The sequence below is a fragment of the Clarias gariepinus genome, chromosome 5, assembly GCF_024256425.1.
Source record: "Clarias gariepinus isolate MV-2021 ecotype Netherlands chromosome 5, CGAR_prim_01v2, whole genome shotgun sequence".
Lineage (NCBI taxonomy): Eukaryota > Metazoa > Chordata > Actinopteri > Siluriformes > Clariidae > Clarias > Clarias gariepinus.
In genome coordinates this window covers 31,985,777-32,006,958 of record NC_071104.1, presented here as the reverse complement: position 1 = coordinate 32,006,958, position 21,182 = coordinate 31,985,777, and the positions used below count along the sequence as shown (strand labels likewise).

Below are 21,182 nucleotides of genomic sequence, written 5' to 3'. Positions count from 1 at the left end.
AACACTTTTTACGTCTTCCATACAGTTTCTGAATAAAAGCCTTAATGTTACTAGATGTAAAATTGCATAATAGAGCTATAACCAGCAAGTACATGCCATTAAATACAATATTTACAGATGTATTTACAGCAGAAACCTTATTTCAGCCTCAATCCGCTTGCTGTAAATGATTCTTTATTCACTTCATCAATAGAGTTCTTATACTTTTTCTGTTTTTTTTTTTTTTTTTTTTAGACTTTAACATCCATCGCCAAACTTATGAAAGAGTGTTGGTACCAGAACCCTTCGGCGAGGCTCACGGCTTTGCGCATCAAAAAGACTTTGACAAAAATCGACAACTCTTTGGACAAAATCAAAGCGGACATTTGAACTCTTTTCATATGGAATATCCTTAAAGGCCTTTATAAACTCCAGCGGATGACTCGTCTGGAGATCCAGGAAATAAAAAAAATAAAAAAAACATAAAAAAGGGACCTCACGGACACAGTGTTCTCTTTGAGGCACAATGTATTTATTTTGAAACGTACAGTGGGACACGTTTTGGCATCCAAAGATGGCACAGAGGGCATTTAAAAAGACTGCAGATATATGTGACCTAGCTTTTACAGAGACTGTTATTTAAGCAAGACCTGGAAAGGGGAAAGTCGCTTTAGATCTCCAGTTTACTTCTAACGCAGCTTTGAGTTTTAGAAATGTCTGGAAAAGACGTCTTTCTTTTAGCAATATTGTCCGTGCTTCTTTTTGATCAATTGCACTGGCAGTCGCTGGCATTCCTTACTTGCACTGTTATGGAAGAATTTGGAGAGGAAAAGATGACAATTTGCCAAAAAAAAGGCTGTATTTTATATTCCACTAGCATCATATCCTTATCCATTATCAACCACAGAGATAACGTAAGCAACTTTTAGTTTTATGTTACAGTTGTTTTTTGTTGTTTTTGTTTACTTTTGCACTGCCGTTTACAGTATAAGGATAAAAAAAAGTGCATCTCTGCCTTCTTTCATGTCACTCGAGCTGTAATTTATTTAAGTTTTTGAACCATACAATAGCCACTCTGTTACTGTTTTGCCTGAGATGTTTGTGTCACTGATATTTTTTTGTATTATTAAGCATTTAGCTATTTCCCTTTTGTTTGTTTCATAAGCTTTATGGACTATAGATGCTAAAGTAAATAAAAAAAGATTCTTAACTACAAAAATATTAGGCAATGCCTGTAAACTGTTTATAATTTAAATTATGTGCACTGACCACACAACTTAAGAAAAAAAAAAAAAAGTCGGGTTGTTAATATTTCCTATTTAAAAAATATGATTTTACTGTAGTAATTAAGGCAGTATAGATCTCACCCTAAACAATTATTCTGATGTATTGACTAGCGGATTTCATCCTAAAACAGTTTGACTGTTTTGACCATTTTGCCTAATTCTTATAAGAAACACAGAGCTACAAATCTCATAATTGGTATTAAATGCATTATAGATTAGTGGTATTAGATCATAAAATAAGAATCAATCAGAATTCAATATGAAAATGTCATCTGTTATTACACTAGTTTATCAGGGAAAGTGGATAACTGTGTGTGTGTGTGTGTGTGTGTGTGTGTGTGTGTGTGTGTGGCTTTGGAGGCATTTCCGAGTTCCACATTTGTAAAATTTGGATTTCTTTAAGTGTAGTACTTCTGCTATTATTTGGTCTTTCTATTTTCTAATGCCATTAATATAGTATTGTCATTTTATGTAATTAGTTTTTTATTGTAGAAAGACATTCAGTCTTTTCTGTGACTTTAACAAATAGATCTTACGTCAAGATTTTAAGCAACTTTTTATGCCTTCTGAACAAACAATCAAATATAATGCACACTCCACAGTGACTACGCCAACCATATTATTGATGCAAACTTAAGTGTGTCAAAATATAAGATAAAAAAAAATTTATACACTTTGTTTGAAATTAGTTGTGCTTTTCGGCAAAATTAAGGTTTTTCCATGTAAAAAAAAAAAATCCAGCCAAATTTGCATTCCTTTGCATGAACTTATCATCAAAACCTTTTGTACTGAGAGGAAAAAGAGGAAACGGACAAGATAACATTTTATCTGTTAAATGTGACTTGCTGTTTATGGGAAGTGGTAAAGCCATTGCATAGAGGATTAAGTTAATTTTGAGATGTACAGGCTTATTATTAAATATTAAAATTGATTATCAAAAAGCAAAGTTTATTTTATTGACCAGAGGCAGATTTTAGTGTTGCACTAGGACACCATTTTTTCACAGGAGCACCATTTCTTTATTTTTACTGAAAAAATATTTTTAGTTGTGAATAGGTTTGGAGGATTTTTTTTTTCGCTACTAAGTAAATATCCTGCCAATGTTTTGGACTGTTTTTGGCTGCAGTTCATTAGCCTTTCTCTTCCCAGCAATTTTTTTTTTTAACAGATTTTTGGAAACACTTTTCTTCTCAAATATTTCAAGGTCTGTTGTAACCTTAAAGTAAATTCCCTTTTACTTTGGATGTGTTTAAATATCAGTTTTCATTTCCTGATACTTGCATTAAGACATAATATAAAATCTTTTTTTTTTTTTTTTGTGGCAGACCATCCACCTATTAGTTGGGCAAAAAAATAGGAAAATATGGTCTTAAAGTACAGTACTGTGCAAAAGTCTTGGGTCAGACCTTAATTATTCATATTCTGCTTCCAAAGAGTCAGACCTTTTTGTATTTTAAATCTAGGCTGCAAGCTTCCTGAAGGAGTTCTTTGGCTCTCATTGTTTAGTTTTTTTTGCTACACATTCAAGCATAAGAAAAACATCTAACTTAAGGTATGAACCAGTGAGAAACGGATGCAGATGATGAGAGATGATCAGGCCGGTGATTAGTATGCTGGTGATGCTGAATGCTGATTGGTTAGAACAGACGAGAGGGGAAATGAGGTTGCTGCAGAGGTTATTAAATAAACAACCTAGTTTTAAGTTGTATCTTTAGGCACTTTGCAGCTTGTCGCAATAAAACATTTGTTCTAATTTCTTTAATTTAATTTATTATGAATGATTGAAATCGGTTCAAGACTTTTGCACAGTAGACATCTCTTAGTATTTAGTTGCATATCTCGCATAGCATCAAGCTGGTGACCCATTGACATCACCAGACTTTTGCATTCTCCTTATGTGATGATTTTTCACGATCATACCGCAACATTTTTTTTCCTCCTGTCTATCTCCTCTTGAAAAGGTGATGTATGTGCTCAATTGGATAAAAGGCTGTTTTTTTCCCATGTTTTTGCCTGACGAAGTCCTTTGATGTGTTGGTAGCCCAATTTGGGTCATTTTGGTACCACATAATTGTTTCTCCACAGACAAGGCAAGGCAGCAGTGGCTCAAATGGTTAAGCCTATGGGTTACTGATTGGAAGGTTGGGGTTTCGACCCCTACAGTAGCTCTGCCAAGCTGCCACTATTCTGCTCTTAAAAAAGACCCGCTGTAACCTGGCTGACCCTGTGCTCTGACCCCAGCTTCCTAACTGGGGTGTATGAAGAAAAATTTCACTGTGCTGTAAGGTACATTTGACAAACAATTAAATATTTTGGGCAGTGGTGGCTCAGTGTGTTACTCATCGGAAGGTCGGCGGTTCGAGCCCCAGCTCTGCCAGGTGTCCACTCTTGTGCTCTTGAGGGGGCTGCTCTGAGGCGCCGTATGATGGCTGACCCTTAGCCAACTAACAAGAAGCTGGGATATGCCAAGAATAAAGAATTGCACTGTGCAGTAATGAATATGTGACGAATAAAGGCTGAACTTACATTAAGTAAATTTTAAGACAATGTTTCTGAATTTATTCTGCTACCATCATCATAAGTTCCACCATCAATACACATTAGTGAGTGTGTTCCAGAATCAGCCATGCAAGCCCAAACCATTACATCACCTCCAGCATGCTTGTCATATTTTTGGTAAAAGTCAATGTTGGTTCCAGAACTTTTAAAGCACATCTCTGTATTTCTTTGCCAATCCCAGTCTGGCTTTTACTGTAGATACTGTATCTACTATATCCTACACCTGAATTGTGGTTTGCATCGTGCGGTATGAATTGCTATATTTCTGGTATTTAAGTTTACTTTGAATGACGGATTGGTATAACTTCACCTCTGCCCTGTTGACATCCTTGGTGATGGCACTGACTGTTGTTTTTGGGTTTTTGTTCACAGCGGTCTCAGTGAATCTGTTATCAACTGCCGTTGTTTTCCTTGGCTGACTGATCCATGTCTGGCTGCTAGGACTCCAGTGTTTTCTTTCTTTTTTCAGGACATTCCAAATGATCTTGGCTATAGTCAATGCTTGAGCAATGGTTCGTATTGATTTGTTCCCCCCTAGCTTGGTCTGCCACCAACGCTGCCATGTTGTAAGTTGTCTAAAAAATTTTTTCGAGTTTTTCAAGTTCCTTTATTCGTACCAAGGGTAAAATTGATTTGCAGTCAAGAGTCCTCATTCACAACACATCCAGTACTCTTATCTTTTATCTTTTATTTTTGGTGTTTTATCTCATATTTATGTTATGATCTCAAACACAAATTTCTTTAGTGTATAGCAAAAACAACAACAAAAATTTGTATATTTGAAATCTATAATTACATTAACAAACTAATGATTGATTATTGAATCAAAATGCTTTCATTTCAAAATGTCTGATTCCCCCGGAAATGCATTTCAGCATGTTAGACCCTGGGAGCCTTCAGTCTGAATAGAAACTGAGCTTAGTGAAGCAGATGATGGCGAGTACACTCGTATAAAGTCGGAGTGCTTTTAACATTGCTGCAAATGCACTGTAGATTTGGTTTAAATGAAATTGGAATAGGTCTATTTCATTGCATTTAAAAGACATCCACTTTTTCAAAAATGTAGCCAAAAAGCCAGTGGTTTTCGTTTTTGAAACGCTTTTAAAACGTTTTTAATTATCAGCACTATACAGGCAGAAGCGAATACAGCAATGCCCTGTCCTAGTGTTGTTTGGCCACTGGTCTTTGACACACTAGCGCTACCCTTGGCCTGATTCTCCCCAAATACATGTCCCACACTGTGGCAAAGTTGGAGCAATGTGCATTCAGCAGCCCAGGGAACCAGTCCGCAGTGCAGGTATTTCAAAATACAATTATGTATGTGTAAATCTGGCATCTACTCAATACTATTTAATTTCACAGAACTCAAAATACTGTCAAAAACCCTTAAAAGAATGACTGCTGTAATCATTTAGTAATCGATTACTATACGTAGATCTAAAAACTCACAATGTTTTAGCCTTTGTTGTTTTTCAGCACGGCATAGGTAATATGATGAACTGAATTTGATTTCATTTTAATCAACTATACAAACATGACAATGCAAGAACTCATTTAAAAAATGTGCCACATGGGCAAAGAAATGGCACAGATACACACAGTGTTTTTATGGTTGTTTTCGGTTGTTACATAACTATGACCCCTCCAAAAAAAATTACAATATGCTAATTTAGAGTTCAACATTTTTGGTGATGTCATTTCCATATTCCGGTAGTGTTCAAATTCACACGTTATAAAAGTAATGATAACCTTTGTTCCACCTGACATACTTGAAAACCCAAATGCGCAGCTTGATGTCTGAAGCCATTCTATTAACACACCAGCAAGGCTTCTATATAATCATATAACTATATTATTTATTGTCATTGAACATATTAAATTTAATATAATGAATATTTCTTTTTATATTCCTTTTGACAGTGTCACAAACAAGTTTATATCCCAAACAAATTCAAGACTGAGTGTCGAGGAGAAACTCCTTAACATCACAAGAAATCTTGAAAAGAACCAGATGAAGTTGACAAACAAAGTGAATTATAAATTGTTAATATTCTGCAGCTGTGTACTATAACGGCACTTTTTTTGTGTCCTGAAAGTGAACTCATCTTATTCTTGAGGTTCCTATAATCACAGGAATAAGATTTTTTTCATTCAACATTTTGACTTGTTCATTTCGTATGCAGATGAAACTAATACTCAGTAGCATAATAGATTTTGAAGGATGACAGTCTTGGTTCAGGTTTCAGCATTGCCGATATAATTTTTTTGATAAAACAAAATACAACGTAAAATGTCCTCTCTTGGAAATTGATTCCTCCCTTGAAACACTATGACACAAATACAAAGCTTGAGCACAAAAGTATTTTCCGACATGGTGCCAAACATTTATTGTCACTTTAACAAAGAAATCGCTTCATGTGGTGCACACATTGTAGCTCAGTATTGCCTAGTAACAAAGTTGTGTGTTAAAAATATTCTCCCACACTTGATGGTATTATACAAAAAAAAAAAAAAAACTCCTTAACTCAAAATGAAACATTTAACACCATCAACCTCTGTTTGACTTCAGTTTGTTTATTTAGTTGCAATGTCACATTATTAATTCTTTGTATTCATTTTAGAAAATATGCATTTTGTGCCAGATACATATAAATTATTTTAAAGCTGATTGAATTTGTCCAGCAAACCACACATCTAGGTTTTGGTCCATTGATTTTATTGTACATATTTTTTGACACATACATAAAATGGTATATGTTTATTATAAATAAGGCTGCATGGTGGCTTACAGTAAATATTAGAATAATTGGCAAACACCTTAGTGGTCTGTGTGAAGAGTTGCCTGTGCTGTCTCCTTCGGATACTCCAGGTTCTCCCACAGTTTAAAGACGTGTTATAGGCTGATTGGCATTTCCAAATTCATATTTCATGAATTTATATTACAATTTCCATAACATATGACTTGGTATGTTGATAAATGTGCCCTTGTGGCCTGCGATAAAATGCCAGCCCACTTTGTGCCCTGAGTTTTCTGAGATCAGAAAGAAAAATAATAATGTATAATAAATCAATTAGTGGTATACATAGGCCACAGACAAATGCATGCACCCTCAACCCCCAAAAAAGCTGGAAAAAATTGTACAATGTTACAGTAAAATATTTCCTAGGAATTTTCTTGGTTCTGGTGAATAGTTCTTTCATATATTTTTTAAATATTAATTATATTTATTAATGGTGTATTGGTGGCTCAGTGATAGGGTTCTTGCCTGCCATGCGGAATGCCCAGGTTCAAACCCCAGCCACTGGATGCAGTGCCATTACCAAGACTTAAGAAATCCAAGTTCAAATCCGAGTGATTTTGTATGTGGTCCTAGATTGGATACACATCCGATAGGTGGCCATGCAACTTCAAGGAGAACGGGCAGATCAGAATTCATCCTTTTTTGCTTTTTTCACATGCTTCATGGGGATTCCATAGCAGTGTTAGCGATATCTGCTAAAACAGCCAAAGCAATGAATCTGGCTTTCTTCCTTTTTCTGCACCTTAACAAATGCGTCATTGTATAAAAATGGTGAAAAGTTTTTCTAATGCTAAAATTGTTTAACATAACAGACTTTAATTTTCAATATTTAATTGTAACACTTTGTTTAAAGGCCATGTTCAAGGAAATGTCTTGATGTGGCTTTGATCTTTAATGATCCATCAAAGTGGCACCATATACTTTCCCTCTGAAGTTTTTTTTTTCATGAAATAAATCTGATTGACAATAACGAAAAGAAAATAAGTGAAACACTAAAATCATGAAACAATCATTGTTTATAATTAATAACACTATAAATATCACTCACCCCAAACTATGGGGGTGTTACTGTACTGTTACACAAAATCAGTGTTATTATTACACATAAAGACTTTTATCTTGAAAAACATTTGACAGTTTGAAATTGTTTCTGACTCATGCATTTGTTTCGAAATGTCATTGTTTTATTCAAGCTTTTAAGTCTATTGTTAACGTTATTAGTTTTATAACTGTCAAAAATTAATTTATTTTGGCATAATGTGAAAAACCATGTGGTTTTACACATTACATGGGGTAAAGCGATTCTTTGGTGTTACAAGGAAAATAAGTATTTTTAAACTTATATTTTTCTGTTAATAAATGTATAAATAAATAAAAATACATAAAGCGTTTTTGTGGATTCATAAAGTTTTAAAGTAAGCTATTGTTAATTCTAGTTATAGGCATTATACCTTTCTGTAGAATGACCCATATGCATCTGACAAACTGCTTGCTTTCCTCCAAAACAAAATCAAAAATGTGTATGAATCACAATGATAAGATGAACAAGCCGAGGACGACGGCGACAGTGGCAAGGAAAAAGTCCCTGAGATGGTAATAGGAAGAAACCTTGAGAGGAACCAGACTCAACAGGGAACCCATCCTTATTTGGGTGAAATGGGTAGCAGGGATTGATCTGCATTCATACTGTGTGAGACTGGAAGTTACAATTGAGTCCAGATTGTTATTGGAGGATCAGGTAGTCCTGAACTATGGAGAGACTGAAGTCACAAGTCTTCGTGGAAAATTATATGGAACAACATCTCCATATTTAAATCTTTACTCAAAACTCACTTCTTTTCCGAATGTTACACCTGAATCCACCTGTCCTCTGCATGTTTTTTTTGTCTGTTTGTTGACTGTTTTTCCACTTATTGTAAAGTGTCCTTAAGCTCTGGAAAGGCGCTATATATATATATCATTATTATAATTATTAATTATTGTAATTATGAATGTAAACCGTGAACCAGGGCATGCATACCTGCAATGCAATGTTGTTCGTGATCTTAGAACGTAGGCTTTGTTTGTGCAGAACTTTGAAGAACTTGTCTTGCTTTTAAAAATGACCTCTTTACAGGTGTCACCACCACTGAATCGACTCTTCCAATGGCTATGTGTTTTTTTGTTTTGTTTTCTTTTTTGCCTTGGTAAATAAACACAGTCCAGGTGCGAGTGTGTGCTGGTAGGCTCGCGCTCTAATCGGTTTATATCCCCGTGCGGGCCGGAGGCGGGGCGGATTACCTCCCCCTGGGGCATTTCCTGCGCTTTTTTATCCGCGCGCTCCGTTTTTCATTTCCCAGCGAGTGAGAGTGCAGTAGCGCGCGAGCCGCCGCGTGAACAAACCACGGATGAGGGAAGCCGTGCGATGCGCGTGGCCCATGGCGAGGCAGCCGGGTTGCTAGCGGAGCCGCGCGTGCATGTGTGTGCGTGTGTCTCGCGGATGTAGCAGCGCATGGATCGTTTCGGTCTCAGGTGCGCGGCGCTGCTGCTGGCGGTGACGCTCGCGCCGCTTGTCGCAGGTAAGCTGTGGTCATTACACGCTCGCGAACTGCTTTCTAGGAACTAACTTCTGCAAGTTCTCGCGCCTCCTTTTATGCCTTATGTGACTGAGTGATCCTGTCATTAAACTTCATGGTTTAATATCTATATATAGTTTAATTACTATACTTTTCTCTCTCTCTCTCTCTCTCTCTCTCTCTCTCTCTCTATATATATATATATATATATATATATATATATATATAGTTTAATTATAAACCTACAAGGGGACTCTGATCCTTTGTACACATAAAAACTCACGTGTTATTATGCAACGCATAATAACACGTATTTTTTTCTTAAGCAATAAATAAAGTGCACTTTCTGTCTGTAACATCTTCACCTGAGTACATAGAATTTTCCCAGAACTGTAGCCTACAACTGTATAATGATGTGTTACCCTGCTCTCATATACCCCTGACCCACTCATACCCACTAACAATAGTAAAAGGGGTAAGGAATGGAAATCCTGTCTTAACCTGTATGACTGTGCAATAAATAATCTGTTTATTGTATTTGTAATTGCACTATGTTTTTGCTGATATCACAGTGTTGTAGGCTGTGACCTGCTGTGACTGATTAATCCTAAAGGTGCAAAACACATTTTATATAAATGCATTGATCAAATGTGACATAAACAAATAAGCAAGCAAGCAAGCAACCAAAAAAAAAAATTTAAGATTCAAATGAAGGTGCAGTTTATCGGTTTACAGTTTCCAATAGCAGACACCTGCTTGATTTCTATGGAAAATCTACAGAGTCATCAACCAGGAGGAATTCTAATATGAGGTAATTAGGAAAAACACACAAACTAGCTACAATGGTTTCATAAAAGATAGATACTGTAGGTAGATAAGTGGATCGATTTATCATTTGTTGTACTTTGCAAGACCTTTTGCATCTGCAGTGTAATACTACTGTACAAATGTATTCTATATACAAACACACACACATGCTACTTTTGCTTTTGTTATCTTGTAACTGTACTTTACAAGCCTGGTAGCACTGATATCCTCCTGTGAGTGAGTTAAATGTGTGTAATGAGGCAAAGTGGAACCTTCTGTCCTTTTTTAATCTGGCTTTTACGAGATTTGTAGTGATGTTTATATTTGCATTGTTCACTTTACTTTGTTGTGCAGATGTTTTTAGCATGACCAGGCTTTGAAACAGATGAGATGATATCTGATGCTTTTTTCCCCCACAATATTTGTTACTTAGTTCAATTTCTATTTTATTTTATGGTCAGGAGTTAGTAAACGATTTTCTGCAAATTTGATTCTGCATATTTCAAATTCTGTGTTTCAGTGGTTCAGATGTTTTGGAGAAAAATGCCTCCTTATGGCCAAACACTGTATTATCTTTTTATTTACTGTGACATTTATTTTTAAGTAGTACTTTTGCTGATCTGTGGTTTACTCTTATGATTTTCTTTTCTTTATATGTTCGTGACAGAACAATGAGGTTTAAGATTACATGCACCGGGTCTTATATTCCTCTGGTTGGCACCGCTACCTCATTCCCCCCTTTCCCTTGGGGTACACAAGACCACTAGCTTCATTTTATGACACCACAAATACGATATTGCACCATTATAAACCCATTTTAATCAAACATTGTCCATTTCTAAATATAGAACCTCCACAGGTTTTCACTCTTCCAGACTTAAAGCTACAATGAGCAAAAATGTTTCTGATACATCTGCTGTTGTACTGCTCAATGCATTTTTTAAACAAGCCTTTAAATGTCTGTTTTTTTTTCTCCATAAAACAGACATTTTGCTCAGTAGTCATCTTTTCACATTATTAATGCTTTTTGTTGTCTCGTTCATGCATTAGGAAGCTAATATAGTTTAGGACAGACTCAACATTTTCACTATTTTATAAATGGAATAATAGACATACCGAGTCTATTTAATAATTTAAAGGACCTTCCTTTCAAGATGACGAGGTTGAAAATGGAAACAGAGTAATAGTTTTGATAGTTAACTAGACATGCATAAATTTTTTGAGACATGATTTAATTAATTTGCTGAATGAACGAGGAGTTCTTGTGCTCTTTCGTAAATGGCGGTTGTTAAGAATGCTTTATCAAGTCTGCAGTTTTCCCTGAAGCTTTTGTTTCTCAAGCTGAACTCAAACCTACCAAGAGTTATTGCAAAAAAAAAACTATTGCTGCAACTGGTAGTCCCAGAAATATTCCCAGTGGAGTAGATTTTGTGTTTGAGTGTTCTTAAATTGCCCTTGTTTATTTTTGTATATAGTGTTTATAGAAATCATAAAATACCACTTTAGATTTTTTTCATAATTACATTATAATTGTTTTTTACAGATATAAGTTCTGAAAACCTTAACACACAGTACTGTTCCAAAACAGTAACACACTTCGGTAGCATTGCTGCCTCGTGGCTCCTGGGTCCTCTCAATCCGAAGCTTGGGTTACTGTGTGTAACATTTGTCGTTAGGTTCTCTGGTTTCTTCACGCCTCTCTTGCCTATGCTTAATTGCTCCAAGCTGTCACTGAGTGTGCATGGTGCTCTGTGATAGATATGCATTTTTTCATTCTTTCCAAAGTGTACTCCCATTTCACACCCCAGATCCACTGTGATCCTGACTAGGATAGAGTTGCTGATGATGAATGAATAAACATAAACAAAAACATTTTGCTCACTTGCCAGATACTTTTACTTTTACTCAAAGCCATTTAGAACAGGGACAGAACGTATAGAGTTAAAAACCTTGCATGGAATCCTTGTACTTAAGTAATATTTTACCTAGAGTATCTACATTTTTTACTCAGGTGCAGGATTTGTGTACTTTGCCCACATCTGCCTACAAAGCGACCAGTCTGGTAAATTAATTTGAAAGAATAAATATAGGGTATTAAAATAAAATGTAACAATGATACATTTTTTTTTAATTATTGTCCAGAGGAGGACGTTGGCATGGAGACTTAGTAGACTACAATGTTTTTTTGGTCATGATACTGAAATTATTTAGGGGAAACCTAGCTAAAATTATTGCTGGACATGTCACATTCTCTTTGTTCTGGGTTTTACTTTTTTTTTTCAATGTTTGATAGCAAGCAGCTCATCCAACATTCAAGTGGAAAACGGCATTTGAAACAGGCAGCAAGAGCAAAAAAACATGTTGATGTGGTTGGAAATGTAGTCAGAGTTTATTTTTTTAAATGAGGACACACTGCTTTTTATAGTGTACAAGAGACAATCTTTTTGAACAAGTAAAATTCTTTAAAGGAATTTGAAGGATTTTTTGAAGGAACATTCATCTTGGGTGAATTTGTTTGCTGTTGTTGCCTTACCAGCTTTTATTTCATAACATATTTCACAAAGCACACTCGTTTTCACAGTCTATCCTTTCCCAACAAGAATAGTTATTTTAAAGGACTGACTACAACTGTGTTGTAATTTAACTACACTAAATTAGTGTATTCTGTGGGTCAGTAGGAGACATGTTGAATATAATCCGAGAACTGACTAAAGCCATCAGGTTATTATTATGTGGTGTCTAAAATGGCTCAAAAGACAGTCTGTTACTGGGTTTCTTATTGGAAGGTCGTGTAATGCGAGTTATTCAGCTCTGCTAAGCTGCCACTCTTAAGCCCTTGAGCAAGGCCCTTAACCATATCTGCTCCAGCGGCCCTGTATTAGGGCAGGCTCGGACCCCAGCTATCTAACTTGGAAATGCAAAAATTGTAAATTTTCTTTGGGATTAATAAAGTACTTAATTATTATAGTAAAAGTAACATCATAGCATAAAGGAGTTTAGTTAGAAAAAGAACTTGTATTGATTTGCACTGACTCTTAATTCTACCAGGACAAGTGGACTTTTTCATGGTCACCATATTTATAAGATGGCTGTATATAAATGTTGATTTAATATTTCGTGACCCATTTTGAAGCAAGCTGTAATTACTGGGTTCCAAAAGGTTAACAAACTCCCAATTAAAAAGAAGTACATGAAGGACAGCCTTCCATAAAAGTAGACAGTTCTTGACCAATGGGTAGCTGGAATTTATCTCCCTCTGAGAGTTTCATCTGTTCTTTGCATTGTTTTTTGAAAGCAGGAGAGTTGAACCTGTCTTAGGTCATGTCCCCATGTAGTTGGGTATTTAAAAAAACTAAGGATTTTTTTGTGGCAGACTTACAGTATGTAAACTAGTGACTGTGTTAACGTTGCTTACTGGACTTTGCAGTTAGTCACACATTACTTTAACAAACAGTGTTAATGTACCACGAAGCTCACTGCTGCTACATACAAAACCCTGAAAACACAGACCCCGCTGACAGTGATGATGGTTTTGGACGAGACCCGGTCGGACTTCTACATAGCGCAACCGGTAATGACGTTGTTGATTAGGCGTGCTCCTGACAGCACGTTACAGGGCGTTTTGCGTTTTCATGTGGACAAAGATATTTTTAACACACAGGTGGTGTGGACAGAATAAAAACAAAACAAAAAAAAACACACAACAAGTAGAAAAATCTCAGTTTTAAAAAAATGCCTGGCTACGTGTGGACATGGGCTTAGAAGGACAGGTGCGAGTGGGGCAGTTTGAGATTAGCCTAAGCAGCCTTACCCAGATTTACTGCCAGTTTAAAGTCCTGAATCCTGTTGTGTAACCTAAAAAGGAGCAACTCAGTCAGCTAGTGGCCACAAGACGGCTAACGGCCATAAAAGTTAAGCAGATTATAGCCATCTTTATGTGTCTGTTTCCAGATATTAGTTGTAGAGCAACAAGGGTACTTAACAGTTATTAGTTTGATCAAGCAGAGTGGCAAGTCTGCATACAGTCAGAAAGCTGAATAGCTGGGCCACTGGTGCATTCACAGCTACCTGAAGCTGAATATGCTCAAAACCTTGAAGCTGATAATGGTCCTCAGGTCCTGCAAATGTGATTCTGATTAACATTCTGATTCACATACTAAGTAACTTTATTTGATATAGTTTGATATAAACTTGATTGAAGAAGTCAATAAGATTATATAAATGGTATTAAACAAATAGTGAAAAAGCCCACTGGATGCTGCATGGTTGCTGTCTGGTGAAAAATTGGCATAAGATAAATTGAATAAGGGCTAATGAAATGAAAAATATTATTTAGTCAGTTTTTAATTTGTCTGTAAATTAGTCTGTTAATCATTTAAATTAGATTGTAAATTAAGTCTACAGTGGAACCTTGGATTACGATCATAATTCGTTCCGGAAGTATACTTGTATTTCAAAACACTCGTATACCAAAGTGAATTTTCCCATAAGAAACCATGAAACTTAAATTATTCATTCAGTCACAGCCAAAAAAATAAATACATTAAAATAATTAATACAAATAAAACAAATTAACCTGCGCTTTACCTTCAAAAAAGTATAAATAAATCCGGACAGATAAGTGTTTCACTTTATGCGCGCAGGTGCGGTGTGTGTGTTTGTGTATGTGTGTGAAGCTAAAGTAAGAGTACACACAGTATACACAGTAATCCTTCTTTCTCTCTTATTTGAATTTTTCACTCGCACACAAACACACACACACACACACACACACACACACACACATTAACGGAAATACTGTTTTATCGGACAAATTAACAAGGAACATCGCTATTGACACTTGCGTGAGCTCATACTAACGTCATCACTGCTGTAAAGTATAAATAAAAGAAATTAACCTGCACTTTAACTTTGAAAAGAATCACAACAGAGCGGTGTTTCTTTGTAGAGCAAAGAGAAAGAGTGTGTGTGTGAGTCAGTGGCAGCTGCTAGCTTTTGAAACAGGGGAAGCTTATAATAGGCCTTCATCATAAAATTTATTATGTTCTTTGCACTTTTCATGCCTTTTGTATGCCCTGTCAATGTTACCCAGATCCCCAAACCCCATGTTTGACCAAACACATCCCATTCCCTAAGAAGGTTTATCAAAAGGCATGGCCAACAGTAAATTTTCTTTGTCACAGCACTTCCAGTCAGTCAGTTCACCTTGTCATACCAGGAGAGCTGAAAAGACCTGTAATTTTTGCACCAGATTAATCTTGGGCATTGGTCTGCCCTGCCGTTTAATTCTGAGTCTACTAAAGAGACTACTAAATGGTTTTTGCCAGAAGCAGGTCAACAATATTAGCACCGCCTGCGTCTGCTATTATGCACAGCTTGCTAGCTGGCTAGTTTCCTCTTCCACAAGCTTCTATGAACGAATTAACTTTACAATGCTGAAACAAGAAGCAAAGTCAAGAACACTATAATACATGGGACTGAACTCAAATCTCTGTGGCGCTGATGTATACTTAGGACATGCTGTCAATCAAAAAAGGGGTTCCGCCCTTTAAACAGCTCCTCCAATCATCATGCAGCAGCCCAACATCCTGGCCCGCTCACTGCTCCATTCACTCTAAGAGAAGCTGAGCTTCCCTGGAAGTGACGATTTTGGTGCATTTATCCAATTATCGTCCAGCTTTTCTGCAGTGAAAAAAAAGCTCCTCTGTTCTTCAGGAGAGTTTAATGTGCTGTGCTGCACGGAAATGTATGACAAGAAAATTGCGTCCCACAATCTACAATAAATACCTGATTCTTAACGAGCTAGTCATGAAGTTGAACACGTTTTAGTGCACTTTTATTAAAACCAATATAAATACGACAGTGCATATATGAGCATTTATTTTCTGACATATTAGAGAAAGCGAAGCTTTCCTTGTAGTCTTAGAGCAGCCGCCACTGGTGTGAGTGAAGGCGAGGGGAGGAGGCGTGTCTGTGTGAAGGCGAGAGGAGGTGTGTGTGAAGGGGCACGGTGTCCATCCAATCTTTGCTTGTCTTGCGGAACTCTCGCAAACCGTGTTACTCGCAATCCAAGGTTCCACTGTATGTGCATATATTGATATCCTGCACACCCATCATCATCTCAGTAGACCCCATGTGCCATTAAAGGGCCTTGTGATATTTTTTGCGCTTTTATCAGTAACCATTTAAAAAGAATTGCATGAGACATTCACCTTAGAGTTTTCTCAAAGACTAACAGTGAATAAAAAATGACTTTATTCTGCAGAAGGTTTCAACCCTCAGTAATAGTTTTAACAACCAGTTATTTTTCTCTGTGTATTTTCAGCACTTAAATGTGTGTGCCAGCTGTGTGCGAATCACACCTGTGAGACGGAGGCTGAGGGAGCATGCTGGAACTCAGTGATGCTCATCAATGGAAAGGAGGAGGCCTTAAAGTCCTGCCTGACCCCCAACGAGCTTAAGGGACAGGTGTTCTGCTACAGCTCCAAAGATGTGTCAAAACGCAACTGCTGCTTCACTGATTTCTGCAACAATGAAACACTTCACTTACGCCCAGGTACCATGCCTTCTTTTTTCACCTTCAGCTATGCTCTGAGCGATGATGTGATTTCATGTACCATATAAGAAGAATTATCCTGATGTCTCATAAGCCCTGGTATTTATACACTGATTTATGCCTTTATATCAGATAACTGTGTCTGACAGTTGAATTAATATAGTACATCTGTTATGACTGTTTGTAGAGCTGTGCGATTAAACAGATTATGCAATTTAATAATCTTTTAATGTTGAATTTAGTTTGTTGACTCAATAAGAGGAAGGGTTTTATTTCGAATCATTTTTACACTTTTTAAGTAAACTTACATATGTACACGTTTTTAATATGTACGGGTAGCTCAGTGGTTAAGGCATTGGCCTCCGGTTTGGTAGGTCCGAGATTTAAATCCCACGCCCACCAAGTTATCCCTGTTGGGCTCTTGAGCAAGGCCCTTAACTGCTCAGATGTATAATGAGATAAAAATGTCGCTCTGGATAAGGGTTACTCCTAAATGTAAGATACTCTTGTTTTTGTGAGAGCAGCACTTTTTTTTTTTTTTTTAATCATTTGTGTGGCTGGTGCACCTACCTGCCACCTACTGGAAACATCAATTAGCTTAATCTGTATTTATTTGGATTGTGGGAGGAAACCAGAGCACCTGGAGTAAACCCATGAACCATAAAGATCTGAAGACAGTGGAAATACAGTGGAACCTCGAATTACGAGCATAATTCATTCCGGGCTAATATTCCAAAACACTCGTAAATCAAAGCAAAGTTTCTTATAGGAAATAATTGAAATTCAAATTATTTGTTCCACAGCCAAAAAATAAATACATAAAAATAATTACCACAAAATATTAAGTAAAAATAAAACAAATCAACCTGCACTTTACCTTTAAAAAAAGTAAAAATAAATGCAGACAGATAAGTGTTTCCAATTGTGCACGCAGGCCTGTGTATGTGTGTGTGAGAATCTAAAGTAAGCTCCCTTCTCCCCCTTCTCGTCTTCCTCCACTCTTTTTACACACACGCGCACACAACAGAAACACTTTTATCGAAAAAATAAACAAGAAATCTTTCTAATGACACTCGACTGAGCGACACACTAACGGAATCACTGCTGTAATGTAAAAATAAAACAAATTAACCTGCACTTTACCTTTGAAAAGAATCGCGACAGAGCAGTGTTTGTGTAGAGCAGAGAGAAAAATTGTGTATGTGTGTTTCTGTGAAGACGAAAGTAGGAGGGTTCTGTGTATGTGTGTGGCATGGTGTCCAATGACAGGCACACAGACACACACAGCAGGCAAAGAGCAGGCTAAGCCTTAAGCAGAGAGAGAAAATAGATCTTTAACGTCTCTAATGAGACTTGCCTTTTCTTTACACACACGCTGTACACACACGCATACACACACAAAATAAAATATGTTTTAAGCACACACACGTGGTCAAAGTGTTATAGTAAACAGTACACGTGTGCATGGATGTTAATTATACCAGTAAGAGACGTGCACTATGACCCAGCAGGGGAGACGATTACCCACAATTCCGCAGCACAAGAGAGAAAAACCGTTGGCTCAGTAATCACGTGACACTTGGCGTCAAAACAAGAAGTACATGCGTGATACAAGATACTCTGTACTCATAAACCAAGACTTGCTCGTTTTCCAAGTTAAAATTTATTAAAAATCTTTGCTCGTCTTGCAGAACACTCACAAACCGCGTTACTCGCAATCCGAGTTTTCACTGTACTTCAAAACATGTAAGGAAAATAGCTGCTTGAAGCAATTCAGACACTAAACATAAGTGCTATTTAAGTGAACGAAATCACAAATTGAAAATCACAAGGTGGGGTTGTGATGACGCAGTGGTTAGCACTTTCACCTTGCACCTTCAGGGTCATGGGTTCGATTTCTGCCTCAGGGTCTGGGTGCATGTTTGTGCTTGATGGGATTTTCTCTCAGTACTTCAGGTTTTCTCCAAAAACATGCCGACTAATTGGTGTTCCCAAATAGCCCATAGTGAGTCAACAAGCATGTTTATGTGTGTGCCCTGTGATGGATTGACACCCCGTCCAAGGTGTACTGTGTCTTGTACCCTAAATCTCCTCGGATTGGCTCTGGGCCCCTCCTGTGACCCTGTATCAAAGATCCAAAAATCTAATCAAATCGTCAATATATGTACAATTTACAGGTCTCGCAGTTGGCTGGCTTCCTCGAGCCCTGAAGCAGATGTTTTCTGATTGATGATTATGCTGGAAATGATGAACAATGATGTGTTGACCCTGATGTATGTGGTTCTGCTATGAGTGCAGGACTATCTGTGAATTTCACAGAAACAGTATAAATATCCAGCCTACAGCAATTCTGTGTTCAGGGACCTATAAATGGCAGAGGACATTTACTATGTGTGTATGTGTGTGTATGCATGTGTGTAAAAGCAAATCAACGATGTCTGACCCATCCTGATGGTCTATTACTTCATGGAATACTTCAGCCTCACTGTCTTTATTTCGAAACATTCTTTAAAGAAATAATGCACTGATGAGAAAATGTGTGTATTCATGGTGCTCTTTAAAGATCTGCCATCCCATTAGAGTTTTCCCAGTTAAGTCTTCAGATCCATCTTAATCCAGTCCAGGATAAAGTTATTACTAATGATCAATAAATTAAGACTATGATTATATATTAAACTGTTGTCTAATTCTCTCTCTATAATGAAAGACAAATGTGATATATAATAAAGGCCAAGCCTTTTTTGTATGTATGACCATGAGTGATCTCGAATTTAGCCACTTGGCAGATGAGAAAGCTGTTGATCCTCTCATGCTGAGCTGTGATATAATATCCTGGCAGGGTTACGTCCTCACAGACAGTGTTATCTCCAAGCTGAGAGTTATTAATACTTCACTATGGTCTAATGGGAGGTGTGGAGACTCGAACTGAGCACTGGCTTTGCAGATAGGCTGAGCATAATGCAATAGATTGTCTACTACAAACTCCCCCATATGGCATGCTTTATTGACAAAGTGATGAGAGCTCAGTGCCGTCTATGGTATGGAATAAGGAGATTTACCTAAAAATATTGTCCTATTTTGCTCAGGGTAAGATTCTATTTGTGGGCAATGGTCTCTTAACGGTGATAAGCTGTTTGTGAAAGTGGAAGACAACATGAAGACATTGGTTACCTCTTTGTTCTTGTTTTTAAATTGTGTATTGGTTGTGATTTGTGATGAAAGTGCTGTTAAACTCTGACTAGTGCTCGATTTTCGCAAGGTGTGTTCACGATGGAGTGGGATATTTGTCTTTGTTCATCACTGTTATTGCTGTGAAATATTAGACTCTGTGACCATGCACAAATCATTAACAAGCACTATTATATACTGCAATTTACCCATTTAATGCTTGCATGCAGTTTAAATGTTATGGCCATAGAAGACCTGGAGAAACCCTTAGTGACGTCATCCATAGGTTTTCTGAAGAACATTTTTGAAGCTCAAAAATGGATCTGGATCGCCGGTCATTGCCATCTTGGCATCAGCTGACCCCGGATCTTTGATACAGTCCCCGCTGGCATAAATGGAAACATGTCTGTCAGGATTTGTTTTGACTTTTTTTTAAAGGTAAAGTGCAGGTTAATTTGTTTTATTTTTACTTTATATTTTGTGTTAACTATTTTTATGTATTTATTTTTTTGGGCTGTGGAACGAATAATTAGAATTTCAATTATTTCCTATGGGAAAAATGCTTTGATTTATGAGTAATGCTCGTAATCTAAGGTTCCACTGTACTTGTACTTCCACTGAAATTCACCCTATCCTGTTGTCATGAATGGGAAATTTGGCTATTGAGACTGAAACCCTTTTTTTGATACCTAGCTGTTAACATGTTTATTTCTGCTGTAAAGTTGGGCAACCTTGGTGTGACGGGGTGGGAGGCGTCTATGGGCATTAACTCTTATTTAGAGGTGTTTTGTATCCAAACAACAATGAGTGTCCTCCTGGGACGAGTCATTAAAAGTGAACTTGGAATCTTGAAATCATGAACATTTATAGTCACCTATCATACATTGTCTCCACCACCACCAACCACACATTTTGTTCTGCCCCAAAAAGGCACTAGACCAGTGCTGGTCAACTCCAGCTGGGTTTGACCAGTAGAATCACCAAGGTATACTGGACACTGATCCTCCAGGGGTGGATTTGAACAGCCCTGCACTCGACCTGTGCCAGCTGGCCAGACTTCTACAGAAGCATACAGTATAGAGAAGTAGAGAGGCAGACTAACTGGCCGGGTTCTTTTCAAATACACTTGTCAATTGCATATCTTATTGGTCAGTACAAAGTGGTAACCAGCATACAAATATGTCATGCTGTGACAGTACCCAACATTCCTGCCTAAGATATTTACACTATGTTATATATTAATAGGCCTATGAACTGATCTGCTCTTGCAGAACAGAATGTGCCCACTCCAGCCTGGTATTCGGCAAGGGCTCTAGGATTTGATCTGATAGAAGTGACAGCTTGTCCAGCTGTTTCTGTTTCTTACATAACTAACTGCTGTTGGTTCTTGGAAAGAAACTGTTCAATGGGAATGCACTACCTCCAAAGAAAACTGCTCTGGTGATTCTCTGCTTAACATTAGAACCTGAGT

General features: G+C 37.1%; 2 protein-coding genes across 2 annotated transcripts in view; both read left to right on the top strand.

Annotated features, from left to right (window-relative positions):
• Positions 1-2,190, top strand: part of LOC128523938 (activin receptor type-1-like) — a 48,641-nt gene extending 46,451 nt beyond the window's left edge. The window contains exon 12 of the mRNA XM_053496158.1: positions 235-2,190. Within this exon, the coding sequence (XP_053352133.1) occupies positions 235-369 (135 nt within the window). The 3' untranslated portion in view covers positions 370-2,190. The remainder of the gene's footprint in view (positions 1-234) is intronic.
• Positions 2,191-9,037: 6,847 nt separating this feature from the next.
• The window catches only part of LOC128524230 (activin receptor type-1C), a 40,659-nt gene continuing 28,514 nt past the window's right edge, over positions 9,038-21,182 (top strand). The window contains exons 1-2 of the mRNA XM_053496685.1: positions 9,038-9,183; positions 16,313-16,543. Of these exons, the coding sequence (XP_053352660.1) occupies positions 9,117-9,183; positions 16,313-16,543 (298 nt within the window). The 5' untranslated portion in view covers positions 9,038-9,116. The remainder of the gene's footprint in view (positions 9,184-16,312; positions 16,544-21,182) is intronic.